This window comes from Jaminaea rosea (assembly GCF_003144245.1).
Source record: "Jaminaea rosea strain MCA 5214 unplaced genomic scaffold BDZ90scaffold_5, whole genome shotgun sequence".
In the NCBI taxonomy this organism is placed as follows: domain Eukaryota; kingdom Fungi; phylum Basidiomycota; class Exobasidiomycetes; order Microstromatales; genus Jaminaea; species Jaminaea rosea.
In genome coordinates, this window is record NW_020289979.1 from 454,858 (window position 1) to 468,804 (window position 13,947).

The following is a 13,947-nucleotide window of genomic DNA, read 5'->3' on the forward strand; positions in this document are numbered from 1 at the left end:
AGCGTCTTTGTACGCAGCTGGTCTGTGCGCGGTTGCGAGGTTCCTCACCTGACGAAGCCAAGTGCTGGTGAGGCCGTGGAAGAGACCTTGAGGACCCTCGTTCTTGGCTGTGTCAACGATGCTCTTGATCATGCCTGTCTTGCCTGAAGCCGTCTGGAGACGGTAGCGTGTGAGGTCGAGGGGGTGGGTGATTGATGCCGCACTCGCTGAAGCTGTGAGCGGACGCGAAGAGAATGATGATGACTGGGTCAGTTGACGGCCAGGTTGGAACAAGTAGTAGCAAGCAGCTCACCAAGACCTCTGATCAAAGTAAAGGAGGGTTAGGCGGGCATTGTCGAGCTATCAGCTATGCAGTCTTCACTATCAAGCTTGGCGACCTGTCTCTCGTACTCACCCTAGGTAGAAGGGGTATTTACCAGGCTTGGCGACGCCTCCAGCTGCCGCCTTCTGCTCATCCTTGGGAACAGCCATTTCGTCGTCAAGAGTAGTGGTGATGAGTGGTGATCGTCGACGGCTGGAGGAACGAGAGGATAGGAGGGTATCTGCAGGACGAAGATGGCTCAGATGGTATCGATGGCAAGCGTGACCCTTTAGTAGGAAGCAATCCAACTCGGAAGACTTCGGATGGGGACGACGGAGCAGAGGCCGTATCGCCGGATCGTCCGTGGTCGAGAGAAGCGTAGTGTTGGGCGAGAGCGGGGTCAGCTGCCGATCCCAGGCTATGCCTAAGCGGACAATCGTGGGGAGAGGCAGTCAGGGACTCAGAGGCAATCGCTCTCGCGTTTCGAATCGCGCCCTCGACCGTCGAGTTGACTTGGTCAGTGCACCGCGCTTTGGACTGTGTCGAGATGCACTCGGGCTCAAATCGGCACACTCGACCCCGCACTCTAACCTCTCCCATGCAGGCCGCCGCCTAGCCACAGGCAGCCACAACTGCGCGGCTGGGCGATGGCTCCGCCGGCGTGTGACCGCGATGAAGCCAGTCGTCGTCCTTGCAAAGCCGCACGGCGCTAATAGTGTCGTCGTCGATGAAGACGATGAGGGTCGAAATCGATGGTCGAGAGAAGGAGCCAAAGAGAATCGACAAAGTGCTCGCTGGTGGATCAATTTGACCCTTTTCGCAGAGCAGGTCGATCATCGATGAGACGCTGGGCACTCGATGATACACGTGGGAGCAACGCGAGCAGCGATTCCTTTTGAGGACGGACTGGCTCGCGTGGGCGACGGCGACGCCGAGCAACCAACACCTTGGTCCCATTACATCCTTTGTCGCCCTCACACCCATTACCTGAGATCCCGCGCCCATGCCTACCCCTCCTCCTGCGCCAAGGAGGGATCGCGCAACACGCCAGCAGCAACAGCATGCTGCCTCACAACCATGGGACGGTAGCCACCAGCAGCCAGATCAGCAGCAGCCTGGCCTCGACTCATCTGACGATGTCCTCATGATGCTCGGCGCAGGGCGAGGCGCAGGAATGAATGGCGCCCCAGGCATGTCAGATATCAGCGCCAGCTTCACTTTTGGACCTCGAGGAGGCACATCAAGAGGCTTCCTCCAGCCACCGAATCCTGATCGCGGCCCATCCTCATCCTCCACTGCATCTTCATCGTCGGCTGCTCGCAATCAGCTGCAAGACGAGGATGCCATCCTGAACCAGCTCAAAGGAGGGCGTGGTGGCAGCCGTACCCAGCAGCTCAACTTCGACTCCCCCACAGGGAGAGGTGCTCCACGAGCGAGCGACTCGCCCTTTGCCGCCTCCCCTCGAAATCCTCGTCGACGCATGATGCCCCACACACCGAACGGAGCAAACAGCAGTAGGTCCTCCGCCCCAGGCCTCAACTACGATGGCTCCTTCTCCGTCATGCGAGACGACGATGAGGCGAATAACTCTGGCCTTCTGGACCACGGCCCGCCTCCGCGGCAGCTCGAACTCTTTGGCCATCGATCCGGAGGCATGCGCTCAACGCCAATGAGAGAAGGCGGCAGCGCAGGTCTGCGAACAGGACCCGGCCCCTCCTCATTGCATGACACAGGAGCAGCGCAAAATGAATCAATCATCGAGCATTCCCTCTCGCAAGTCATGGAAGAGAACGAAGAGGAAGATAGCAGTGGCCGGCCCATCCTTCTGGCTAAGCTGCGGAGATGGAGGCAAGACGCAATGGAGCATCATCTGTTTGAGACGGCGATCTTCTGGGGAGAGAAGATCCTTTGGATGGAGGCTGATGAGGGCCAGAGGTCGACGGATGCATACTGGTTAGCAAAGGGGTACTTTCTGACACATCAGTACAGCAGAGCTGAGCATCTGCTCATGACACCGCTGCCAGCTCTGCCTAGCAGTGCGCCAGGAGAAGCGGCAGGGGCGAATGGCGCTGGGGCTGATGGTTTCGCTGCAGAGATTGTGCCAGAGGAGGACGCATTACAGGCTGCCATTACCGCTACGCGCTCGACGTCGATCCTACCGCCATCCTTCCTTAACCGACATAGCTCCAAGTCGGGGACGTCCGCTGGAGCGATTGCAAGCTTGCCTGATGACAATCTGGCAGCTGAGACGGAAACGATCGACGACGGTACTGCTCCCCGCAAACGCAAAGACCGCGACTTCACCGTCTCTGGCACTGGTACGGGCAGCGAGAGCAATGGCGAGGATGGCGGGGAGAGCGATGCCTTTAGCTCAGGAGGCGGAGACGAGCCAACGTCGAGAGGGATAGCCGAGGAGCCCAAAACCAAAGCCAGCGATCGTCCAGCAGACTTCCGCAAAGGCGACAAGAATGCAGCACTGGGCTCTCTCAAGCCTGCGACGGATATTGATGCCAACCTTCCTCTCCCACCGCGTGTATACACCGCTTGGAAAGAAGAACAAGATCGAGCAGTTGCCGAAGTCACAACCCGCAGGTATCAACCCCCGGACAAGACGACGCTCGCCGGCAGCTCTACCGTCTGTCGCTTCCTCGCTGCCAAGTGCCTCGTACGGCAAGGCAAGTTCGGCGAGGCCCTCGACCTAATCGGCGAAGAATCAGGACGTTGGAAAGGCGGCGGTCGCTACGGGTTCAGTGCTCCTTCCTCCGACGGGCTACTCAAGCTCGCCTCATCCGTCTGTCACCTACGCGGTCTCATTCACCTTCGGCTTGACGACCTCGCCCAAGCAAAGGAAGCCTTCATCGAAGCTCTGCAGCTCGATGTCAAGAACTACGATGCATTTGCTTGTCTGATCGATAATCATCTCGTAAGCGCAAAAGGAGAGGCTTGGAGCCTTTTGTCTAGCCTGCAATGGGAGGCACAAAGTGGTGGCGATTCCGAATCCTTCAACTTCATCCGCATGTGCTATGCCTCACGGCTAGGCAAAGAAGTTCACGAAGACGCCGTACGTGCCTCTGCCTCACGTCGTGCACTGTGGGACAATCATCCGACGCTGCGCAGCTCCCCCGACTTGCTCTTCGCCCTGGCTGAGGACCTGTACGCCCGACGACGGTACAAGGACGCCTTCGTCGTCACCTGTCGGATTCTCGAGCTGGACGCAGAGCATCAACACGCCATCGATCTTCATGTAGGCTCGATAGCCTCCTCTCCGCTCCTGCGAGAATCTGAGCGGCCACGCCTCTTCCTCCTCGCCAATCGGCTCGTGGACCGCCACCCAGAGCGGGCGAGCAGCTGGTATGCGGTAGGCGCATGGTATGTCATCAGCGAGAAATGGAGCGAGGCACGCCGTCACTTCAGCAAGGCTACCCTACTCAACCCGCGACATTTACCCAGCTGGCTGTCTTTTGCTCACTCCTTCTCCCTCGAGGGAGAGAGCGAACAAGCTGTGCTCGCCTACAGCTCAGTGGTGCGCAACTTCCCTGACGTGGCTCATGCGAAAGTCTGCGTCGGCAGCGAGCACTTCCGCATGGGCAATCTGCAGCTCGCCCGCCTTTTCTTCGACGGGGCGTGCAACGATGGCGGAGGAGAAGGGGACGAGGAGCGTGGCGTTCTCTGCTATTTGGAGGGGCGAACAGACGAAGCTATCGGTCACCTCGAGAGGGCACTGAGGGCCTCGCAAGCAATCAGCGAGCCGCAGCCCAGCTGGGGAACTGTGCAGCTGAACCTCGCATGGGCGTACCTCCGCGCCAATCGCAATGAGGAGGCGGCGCGTCTCTTCTCAAACGTCGTCAGCCTCGATGCGGGGGACGCAGCTGCTTGTCTTGGGATGGGGATGGTACGACATAAGCAGGGGGATCTTGCTGACGCTATCGGATGGTATCATGAGGCGCTGGGTATTGACCCTCGGCATGGCCAGGCGACGGATCTGCTGCAGTTTGCACTTGAAGAGTATGCCAAGCAGGCCATGCCGATGGCCAAGAGGAGAGGAACGGATAAGAGGTTGGGCTTCCCGCCTGAAGCTAGTCCCGCGATGGGTACTGATGACGGGCGAGGGGATGCTGCTTCACTGGGTCTTGGAACGGGTGTGGGAAGTCTGAGCCTGGACAGCAGGAGTCACTCGCTGCAGGGTGTGAGTGGAACCGTGGGGCAGGTCAGCCATAGTGGTGGGGATGGCGAAAGTGAGAGTGGGAGCCGGATGATGGAGGAGACGCGCATCACAGCGGGCAACGGGAGCGTTGAGCAGAGTATTGCGATGGATGAGAGTGGGTGACAATGCAATGCTAATGCCGTGATCGTCGGCGTGAGACCTCGAGGAGCCTTTCTGACGAGGGTGACGTGCAGGCGGACTGGCGGACTAGCGGATGACGGAGACGCCCGGCGATTGGAAAGCGCGCGGCAAGTTGACTCGGGGATGCAACTGTGATGCTAAATTCCCTTCTTCCTTTTCGTTATCCCACCATCATCCCTTCGTTGTCGTCGTCATCATGCTGACGCTTAGCTCGCCGGTGCTACCCTTGCTAGACGCACCAGACGTCAAGGCCGAGCTGCTCGCCGTCATTGGCCGAGCAGCTCCCCTTTTGATCCCATCATCACTCGTATCCAGCCTCTCAGCTGAGAAGCTTTCCCTCCTTTCTTCTTACCTCGTCCAGGCTGATGCTTCCATCTCCAGCAGCCAAGCTGCCGACTTACTCGATGGAGGAGCAGACGCGATCGTGCTCTCTGCAAACGATGCGTCCACCTTCCTCGATGGGGAGCAACCTCTGCTTCCTCTGGAAAGAGTCGTTCTCTCTCTTGACTCGACGACAGCCGCCTCGTTGCCTGCATACGCTGAGAAGGGACTCGCAGGCGTCATCGTCACTCTTCCGGAGGGAGTCGCCATCGAGAGCTCTCAGGCAGGCGACATCGTCGGATCCTTTGCTTCCGTCATGAAGACGAAGGACACTGGCAGGCCAGTCTATGTCGCTCAGCAGGGCGCCGCTGCCCCTACGCCCAAGACGAGCGACGCTGCTCGCCTCTTCTCGCTCCAATCCTCTCTCATCGTCCCCACTTCTCAGCTATCCCTCGACTCCTCCAGACTTGACTTCGTCGACGCCTTCCTCTCCCCCCTCCAATCAGATCGCAAAGATGGTCTTTTCCCCACCAATGTAGTAGCAGCCGCCCTCCTCACCTCTTTGGGTCTCGTCTACTCGTCTCGCGAGTCTCTGCGTGAGTCGCTCCTCACAGGCTCAGCCGTCTACCAGTCAAGAACGCGTGGCCTCTGGCGTAAGGGAGCCAGCAGCGGAGCCACGCAGGAGGTGGTGCGAATCAGGATGGACTGTGATGCCGATGCGCTTGAATTCAAGGTGCGACAGCGAAAGGGTACTACATCGGCTGCTCATGCGGGCTTCTGCCACCAGAGCACAAAGGAGAGCTGCTTTGGTCCCCTTGAAGGTCTGGCTAAGCTCGAGGCTACGCTCAAGTCGAGGAAGGAGTCAGCACCCAAGGGCAGCTACACGGCAAGGATCTTCAGCGATGAGGCGCTGCTTGCTGCCAAGATCAGGGAAGAGGCGACGGAGCTTGTAGACGCCAAAGACGAAGACAAGGAGCACGTTGCGTTTGAGGCGGCCGACTTGCTCTACTTTGCCCTCGCTCGTTGCGTCCGAGCGGGCGTATCGCTCGAGGATGTCGAGCGCAGCTTGGACGTCAAGGCGAAGAAGGTTACGAGGAGAAAAGGAGACGCAAAGCCGCAATTCACCACAGCGCCCGGCGCAGCTCAGAAGGCCGACGCGGCTGGAGCCAAGCCCGTAAATGGTACCACTGCAGCTGCGCCCCCTGCTGCCGTTGCTGCCTCTTCCGACCCGAACGCCCCCATCCTGATGCAGTCCTACATCTACGAGGACCTGTCAACCGAGCAGCGCGCCGCCTTGCTCAAGCGTCCAGCAATCAAGACTGAAGCAACCATGGAGCTCGTGCGCCCGATCCTCAAGTCGGTCAAGGAGCGGGGCGATGCAGCTGTGCTCGAGCTCACAGCCAAATTCGACCGTGCCCAGCTCACCTCAACCGTCCGCCGTGCACCGTATGCCACGCCAGATGTCATGGCAAAGATCAAGCCGGAGGTCAAGACGGCCATCGACCGTGCGTATGCGAACATCTACAAGTTCCACCACGCCCAGAAGGTCACGGGAGGGAACAAGCCCGCTTCCGCTGTCGGAGCTTCAGGCGTGGCTCCTGGAACGGGCGAAGGGGAGGATGATGCAGTACTCGAAGTCGAGACGATGCCCGGAGTAGTGTGCCGTCGCTTCGCCCGCCCGATCCAACGCGTAGGCCTCTACGTCCCCGGAGGCACGGCCGTGTTGCCCAGCACGGCCCTTATGCTCGGCATCCCGGCCCAAATCGCTGGATGCCCCACCATCGTCCTCGCCACTCCTCCACGTCCGGATGGCAGCATCGCCCCCGAAGTCCTCTACGTGGCGGACAAGGTTGGCGCGACTGCCCTCTTGTGCGCCGGAGGAGCGCAAGCTGTCGGCGCCATGGCGTACGGGACCGAGTCTTGCCCTAAAGTGGACAAGATCTTTGGGCCCGGCAACCAGTTCGTGACGGCTGCCAAGATGCTCGTACAGAACGATGTTGACGCCCTCGTCTCCATCGACATGCCCGCTGGACCTTCGGAGGTGCTCGTCATCGCAGACGAGCAATCGAACCCTGACTTCGTAGCTTCGGACCTCCTCTCTCAAGCGGAGCACGGCCCCGACTCGCAGGTCGTTCTGGTGGGGATCGCCCTCACCAAGGCGAAGTTGCAGGCCATCGAGGCCAGCCTCGACAAGCAGGCAAAGGCTCTCCCTCGCTGCGAGATCGTCCGCAGGGCAATCGAGAAGAGTGTGACCGTCGTCGTGCCCGACGCGGCCAAGGCGCTGGAGTGGAGCAACGCCTACGCTCCCGAGCACTTGATCCTGCAATGCTCTAATCCGGAGGTCATCGCAAAGGGTGTTTTGAACGCTGGATCCGTCTTTATCGGTCCCTGGACCCCGGAGAGTGTGGGTGACTATGCCAGTGGGTCTAACCACTCGCTCCCCACATTCGGCTACGCACGTCAGTTCAGTGGCGTGTCAACCGGCTCCTTCCAGAAGCACATCACTGCCCAGAGCCTCACGGAGGAGGGACTCAAGGGTCTCGGACCGCACGTTGTTGCGCTCGCTGAGTGTGAGGGACTGGAGGCGCACGCGGAGGCAGTGAGGATCAGGTTGGCTCAATTGAAGGGCGGCAAGTAGGAGAAATCGCTGGCTTCTCGTCACTCGTTCTCTATTGGCCTTGAATACATTGCTCTTTGCCCGTACCCCGTCGAGGGCGAGTTGTGCTGGAAAAGGAGTAAAGAGGACGTGAGATCTGACTCTTTGACTTGACTCTCTCGACCCGGCGACTTCCAAGAGGGGCGGGCGAGCGGGCAAGCGGGTTCGACGCCGTCCACCCTCCGGCTTTGTCTACACACCTCGTCTGAATCGCTCAAGCACGAAGTCGAATGGCGTGGATGGATTCGAGAGAGGTCCGTGCTCGTAGAGGCTGGGTGATTACGTAACGCCTCGGCTCTGCTTGGCGCGTCCGTCCGTCCGTCCGTGGGTCGCTGTGTCGGCTCTGCGATCACTTTTGTCCTGTTGTCGACTTCTCCTCTCGCTCTGCTCTCAACCCTCAAGTTGTCCACTTGTCTCCCTCCGCTTGCCGCTTACCATGCAAGTAGACTCATCCCCACTCATCCCTTCCTCCCCACCAGACACGGGCGATGCCTCCGTAGGGCTCGATCCGTGGGCAGATGTGGATCACCGTGTTGAGGGTAGACGTTGGTTGCCGGAGATGCATCTAAGCAGCAGAAATTTACAGACGACGACGAGAGAGGCGAATGCCAGTGAATCTAGACGTGGTAAGAGGAGGAGGCGTAGCCAGAGGAGCACAAGGATGGAGACGGATGATGTGGACAGCTTGCCGCCTTCCTCGGACTCAGAGGTCTCCACGACTTCATCATCGTCATCGTCGTCCTCTCACGCGGCCAAGAAGCCCTCTTCAAGCTTCAAATCGCGTCCACCCACGGGCTCCCTCAGCCTTTCCATCTTCAGCCCCAACATCTCTTTCCGTCGGCGCATGTCTCTCCTCGCCTCGAGCCTGGCAGTGAATGCTTGCCTACCCTTTGTCAACGGCATCATGTTAGGAACAGGAGAGATTGTTGCGAGGGCCGTACTTGTGCCGACGTTGCTGATAGGATGGAGCTGGATTAGGCAGAGGGGACAAAAAGTCTAGAAGAGAAAGTCATGATGGTCTTGTCTATCAAGAGCGTATGGAGATGAAGCACGACTATTACAGGTCAACCTTCCACCCCACGGATCCACCAACCCAGCGTCGCTTAACCTTCATCGGCGGCAATTCCCAACCAACACCGCCCCCTGCCCGCTCGCTCGCATCACACGCCGGGCCTGTCCCATACGTAGGCGTCACAGCCACGTCGTGCTCCGTCAACGACGCCGAGCCCGCCGTAGCCGAAAGGAGACTCCCATCAAGCGCCACAGGCTTAGAGAAGGAGCACAAGTCCTTCCCCAGCTTGGCGATCCAGCTCGGGTTGATCTTGGTCAAGCCTCGGAGGTATAGACGGCCGGGTTGGTCTTCTTCCTCGTCCCCCTCCTCTTCGGCACCCCCCGCCTCGGCATCGCCCTTCTTGCTGCGCCGCTTCTTGGGCTGCGATCTCGTCACCTCACTGAACACGCACCATTCCGGCGGGTTGTGCTCATAGAGGGCCGAAGAAGGATGAACGTAGACGGCCTCACCTGCAACGCCCGCAGCCAAGTAGGGCACCCAGCGACAGGTCCTCGCCTTGCTGAGCTTGCTGAGCCTACCCTCGGCTGCCTCCAACGCCAACGCTGGAATGTTCTTGGCCGCCTCGACTGCAAGATCGGCGCGTACGGCTACCTGGTCGATGTAGGCGCAGGCGATGAGCTGGCGAAGCACTTTGTACTGCGTATCGCTTGGTGGCGGCAGGGAGGAGCTATTCAGAGTCCGGGAGAGGACGTCCGTTTCGCGGGTGGAGTCGAGGGTCGAAAGAACGAGGGAGGAAAGCTGATTGCGCAGCTGAGTGAGCTCGTCGATTGCCTAATGGAGCGCACGAAGAGGGATGTGGGAGCGTCAGCAAATCACGAATACCCAGATCATCACTTCTTCGCCACTATCGTGACTCACCTTGGGTCGAACAAAGTTTTCCTCGCAGAAATCAGCGCTTCCCTCCTTGCCTGCGTAGGCGTGGGCGCCTACCACGGCCAGGACTCGGAAAGCATCACTGATCCCGTGACCGCCCAACGAGTCGAAGCGCTCCAGCGCAGCGAAGCGACGGCGTCTCGTCTCCTTGCGAGCATCCTTCTCTGCCGCTGTCGTCTTCGTCTGTCCCTCCGGGTCCTCATCATCCTCTTCTCCTGCATGCAACCCTTCATCCCTTACAAAGAGCTCCCCGACCGTCAGGGCCGCCACAAGAGCCACGACGTAGGGCAAACAGCCATGTTGCTGTCCCTGCACAAGCAATTTCGCATACCTCGGGCTCAGCGGGAAGAGGCTCATCGTCCTTCCCAGCTCTGTGATCTTCGCCACTTGCCTGCGAGTCTTGGTGTCTGTCTCCAGCTTGAGCGCCCCCAGCCTGACCAGCACCCTCTCCGCTCGTGCAATTGCCTGTCGATCTGGAGGGGTAGGGAAGGGGAAGTGGACTACATTGTCGATATTCATCGCCTTCATGCTCAGAACCAGCCCTTCGACTGGTGTACGGCGGATCTCGGGCTCGGCGAACTCGGGAAGGTACTCCTCGTAGACGTTTGACGAGTAGAGCCTATACGCATGCCCAGGCCCAGTACGACCGGCACGACCGGCACGCTGAGCGGCGGAAGCCTTGGAGATCCAGTCAACTTTGAAGCTGGATATACCCGAAGGGGAGCTAGCATCGTACTTGCGCTCTTTGGCGCGACCGCAGTCGACCACGTAGCGGATGTTGGGGATGGTCAGGGATGTCTCGGCCACATTCGTGGCTACGACGACCAGTCGGGAGTCTGCGGGTGGGGGTTGGAATACTTGCAGTTGCTTTTGGGAGGAAAGGAGAGAGTAGAGCGGCAGGATGTGCATGGGCGGAGCAGATGAGGAGCGGGCGTCGATGGGCGTATCGTCATCGCCGGCATCGGAGGCAGCATCGGCTTCATCGTCCGTGTCGAGAGCTTCGGCGTCCTGCTCGTCCTTGTCGGACGCGTCTGGTAGATCGTCCTGCTGAGCAGTATCGTCGTCGTCTGCGCCAAGCGTGATGTCCTCGGCCTCGAGGCCCTCCTTGTCTGCAGTCTTGCCCACCTTGGGGTCTTCATCGTCACCAGCGCCAATCCTCTTGTCCTTCCTTTGCCTGCCATACTTAGTCTCCAGCCTTTGGACGACCGTCCTGATTTCTTGCTCCCCGGTCATGAAAATCAGAATACCACCCGATGGCAATCGCGTATGGATCTTGCCAGCCTTCTTGACCGCCTCCTCGATGTAGTCATGCGGCGTCCTGCGATTGAAGTGCACTGTGACCGGGTGCTGTCTAGCCTCGATCTTGAGCAGTGGAGGCGGCTTAGGGAAGAGAGTTGGATTCTCTACGAAGTCTGCGACACGCAGCGTTGCGCTCATGATCACGAGGCGCAGCGGCTTGGTGGCGTTTGCCCCTCCTTCGATCCAACGCTTTGCCCTGAGCCTCACGATGCGGCTGAGCGCGCCGATTAGAACGTCGGTGTTGACACTCCGCTCGTGCGCCTCATCCACGATGACGACGCTATATCTACTTAGCAACAGATCGGCGGCCAGCTCGCGTAGCAGAACACCGTCCGTCATGAACTTGAGGCTCGTCTCGGGCGAGACGGTCGCGTCGAAGCGCACTTGGTGAGAAACACGGTCGGTGCTCAGGTTGAGCTCCTCTGCCACTCGGCGGGCGGTGGAGACCGCAGCGACTCGGCGTGGCTGGGTGATGCCGACGAGGCCTGGATTGTCGGACCCGGGCGTACCAAAGCCACGCTCGTAGAGCATTTGAGCTACTTGCGTCGTCTTGCCGCTTCCTGTCTCACCGCAGATGACCGTCACCTCGTTCTCGAGGATCGTCTTGACTACACGCTCCTCTTCTTGCACCACAGGCAGGCGTAAGCGAGTTTCGATGATCTCCTGTGATCGATCGACCGGCACATTACGTAGTGCCTTCGTGGAGGAAACCTCGTCATAGTACTTGGCCGCAAAGGCAGACAGAGAGGCAGGTGTCGCCTCGTCCTCTCCGAGAGGCCCGCGGGCAACGCCGTCTTGAGGTCCCATGTCGGAGACTTTGACGCTAAGCCCAGCGACGGGCTCAAGGGGACGACCGTCCTCTGCGCGTGCTCCTTGGTCGTCGTTGCCAAATCCGAGAGCAGAGCGTGCCCAGTCCTTGAACCCGGAGCTGCGCTCAGTGCGTGGGATGCCACGACGGCGTGAGGCTTCGTTCTCTGTGGCATCTGGGTCATCTGAGTCGTCTTCATCTGAGTCGTCGTCGTCGCCGTCGTCGTCGTGGTCCTCATCTTGCTCTTCATCTCTGTGCTCCATGACATTGCCGTCTTCACCTGACGATATGCCTTCTTCATCCTCATCGCCAGCTTCGGCCTCCGATCCAAATCCTTCCCACGGCAAGCTCTCAGCAACAGATTGTGCATCCTCCTCCAGAGCAGGTTGGGGCTCCTCAGCCAAGCGTAGCTCGAAGCTGGCTTCACGAGACTCGTCTCCTTGAGGTGAGACCTCCTCCACCTCCTCATCGCCATCGCTTTCGCTGCTGTCGTCCCCCTCATCCTCGCTGGGTAGCGCAAGACCTCTGCGCCGCATAGCCTCGAGGAGCACGACTTCCTCCTCGCTGTCGGTGTCGCGTTGCGAGTCGTCGACCTCATTTTCGGAGCCTTCACCATCTTCATCGTCATCCTCGCTTTCGTCAGGTATACCACGCAGACGCATAGCTTCACGGAGGACGACTTCTCCCTCGCTGTCTGTGTCCTCCTCGTCGTCGTCGTCATCTTCGCTTTCGGCAGGCATGCCGCGTAGACGCATGGCTTCTCGAAGGATGACTTCGCCTTCGCTGTCTGTATCTTCCTCGTCTTCATCTGCACCACTCTCGGCATCGTCGGCGGCGGGTGGTTGCTTGACTGCTTTGTCAGCAGCGCTCTTGTCTTCGTCGTCCGACTCCTCGATGTCTTCATCCTCGTCATCATCTCCAGAGCTTGCCGAGCTATCGAAGTCGCTCTGATCCTCAGCCTCCTTCGCCTCCCGTTCCGCCTGCTCCCTCAATCTCTTCCTCTCCCTCTGACTAGGCCCCTTACGCTTCCTCGTGCGCATGACTGGTGCCAACGGCTCTCCATCCGGCCCTCTAGCCAGGGCCGAGCCGAGGCCAATGGTCCCAGGAGCTAGTGCTGAGCCCGTTGCGACGGGCTTGTTATGGGAAGAGGAGGAAGGCGCAAAGAGAGCGGCAGCTTCGAGGATTCGTTGCCTTCGCTCAGGGTCGTCCAGGACTTCGCCGGTGGGGCGTTCGTCATGTTCTTGCTGCTGAATAGGCGGAGGACGAAGCACTGTCTGACCCTCGAAGTCTTCCTCGTCCTCATCTTGACTATCATCATCCTCGTCATAACCTGGATCGCGTTGCATGCCCTGCAGCAATTGCCTGGCCGACTTGCCCTTGCCAGTTCCCAACGTCCTCGTACTGACAAGATCCTGTCTGCCCTCTCGTACTTGAGCAGAGCTTTGTGCGAGCTCCTCGAGTAGGTCTGCCCTTGCCTCCTTCTTGAGCCGCGAAGCGATGTAGGCGTCGAGTCGCTTGCGCTTCTTTGAGGTGAGACGCTGTGATGGGTCTGATTGAGAGGCGGCGAGGAGCTGCGAAATGGCAAGTAGATAGCAGTCAGCATCAGCGAAGGCTCACTGTCCTCGTACCGCAGGCTTGAGCCGTGCTCACCTCTCTCCTCTTTGCCTCCTTTTCCCTCCATTCTTGATCTTCTGCGCTCGTGGGATCGATGACTTCTCGATTGCTATCCGGCTGCCCCGGTGTCGCTTTAGAGTGTGCATTACCGCTGCGGCGTCGCTTCTTGTGTGATGAGCCGCCTGCGACTGATTGACGGGCTTTGGCGTTGTATCGCTCCTTTACTGGTGGGCCTGCCATGTCGAGTGTCGTGGTGAGAAGCAAAGTAGTGACAAGGTGCGAGGCTATGGTGCCTTCAAAATTTTGGCGCAGTCAGTCGACACCGAGGGCTGCTTCCGTTGAACCTTGTGAGGTGCGACTCGGACGCACAGGCGTCAATCCTCATCCATCACACGATCCTCGACCCCTCAACAGCGAGTAGCCAATCAGCCGCTTCATGACGCCCGCATGAATGATCATGATGATACAGAGTCATCCTCGTCGACACCACATCAGGTGAAAGATGAGCGCACACCTCCAACGGTTCCACCACCACCACCCCTCGACGAAGATGGTGACGTCTCCATCGTCAGCTCCTTCGAGGACGACGATGCTCAATTTACAAAGACATCCGAGTCGCTGTCTCCCTTGAAGCTCAAGAAGAACAGCAGCCTGAGGA

At 59.3% G+C, this 13,947-nt stretch overlaps 6 protein-coding genes across 6 annotated transcripts in view; 3 read left to right on the forward strand and 3 right to left on the reverse strand.

Annotated features, from left to right (window-relative positions):
* BDZ90DRAFT_231812 (mitochondrial carrier) overlaps nucleotides 1–784 on the reverse strand; it is a 1,959-nt gene extending 1,175 nt beyond the window's left edge. Inside the window, exons 1-3 of the mRNA XM_025506010.1 lie at nucleotides 395–784; nucleotides 293–300; nucleotides 49–212 (exon numbers count right to left, since the gene is read on the reverse strand). Of these exons, the coding sequence (XP_025362660.1) occupies nucleotides 49–212; nucleotides 293–300; nucleotides 395–471 (249 nt within the window). The 5' untranslated portion in view covers nucleotides 472–784. The remainder of the gene's footprint in view (nucleotides 1–48; nucleotides 213–292; nucleotides 301–394) is intronic.
* BDZ90DRAFT_160644 (hypothetical protein) lies at nucleotides 259–1,102 on the reverse strand. Its single transcript, XM_025503611.1, has 2 exons — nucleotides 395–1,102; nucleotides 259–300 (listed from the first exon to the last, which is right to left on the reverse strand). Exon 1 carries the CDS (start codon nucleotides 899–901, stop codon nucleotides 479–481), a length of 423 nt encoding a protein of 140 aa, XP_025362661.1. The 5' UTR covers nucleotides 902–1,102; the 3' UTR covers nucleotides 259–300; nucleotides 395–478.
* A 170-nt stretch (nucleotides 1,103–1,272) lies between these two features.
* BDZ90DRAFT_231813 (TPR-like protein) lies at nucleotides 1,273–4,671 on the forward strand. The gene has a single exon (XM_025506011.1). It carries the CDS (start codon nucleotides 1,305–1,307, stop codon nucleotides 4,626–4,628), a length of 3,324 nt encoding a protein of 1,107 aa, XP_025362662.1. The 5' UTR covers nucleotides 1,273–1,304; the 3' UTR covers nucleotides 4,629–4,671.
* A 133-nt stretch (nucleotides 4,672–4,804) lies between these two features.
* Nucleotides 4,805–7,693, forward strand: BDZ90DRAFT_231814 (hypothetical protein). Its single transcript, XM_025506012.1, has one exon. The coding sequence runs from the start codon at nucleotides 4,843–4,845 to the stop codon at nucleotides 7,603–7,605; it is 2,763 nt and encodes a 920-aa protein (XP_025362663.1). The 5' UTR covers nucleotides 4,805–4,842; the 3' UTR covers nucleotides 7,606–7,693.
* A 591-nt stretch (nucleotides 7,694–8,284) lies between these two features.
* Nucleotides 8,285–8,623, forward strand: BDZ90DRAFT_259879 (hypothetical protein; the record flags this gene model as incomplete). Its single annotated transcript, XM_025508199.1, has 1 exon — nucleotides 8,285–8,623. The coding sequence occupies one exon, from the start codon at nucleotides 8,285–8,287 to the stop codon at nucleotides 8,621–8,623; it is 339 nt and encodes a 112-aa protein (XP_025362664.1).
* On the reverse strand, nucleotides 8,582–13,547 carry BDZ90DRAFT_231815 (P-loop containing nucleoside triphosphate hydrolase protein). Its single transcript, XM_025506013.1, has 3 exons — nucleotides 13,326–13,547; nucleotides 9,554–13,246; nucleotides 8,582–9,466 (listed from the first exon to the last, which is right to left on the reverse strand). Exons 1-3 carry the CDS (start codon nucleotides 13,527–13,529, stop codon nucleotides 8,681–8,683), a joined length of 4,683 nt encoding a protein of 1,560 aa, XP_025362665.1. The 5' UTR covers nucleotides 13,530–13,547; the 3' UTR covers nucleotides 8,582–8,680.
* Between the last annotated feature and the right edge of the window lie 400 nt (nucleotides 13,548–13,947).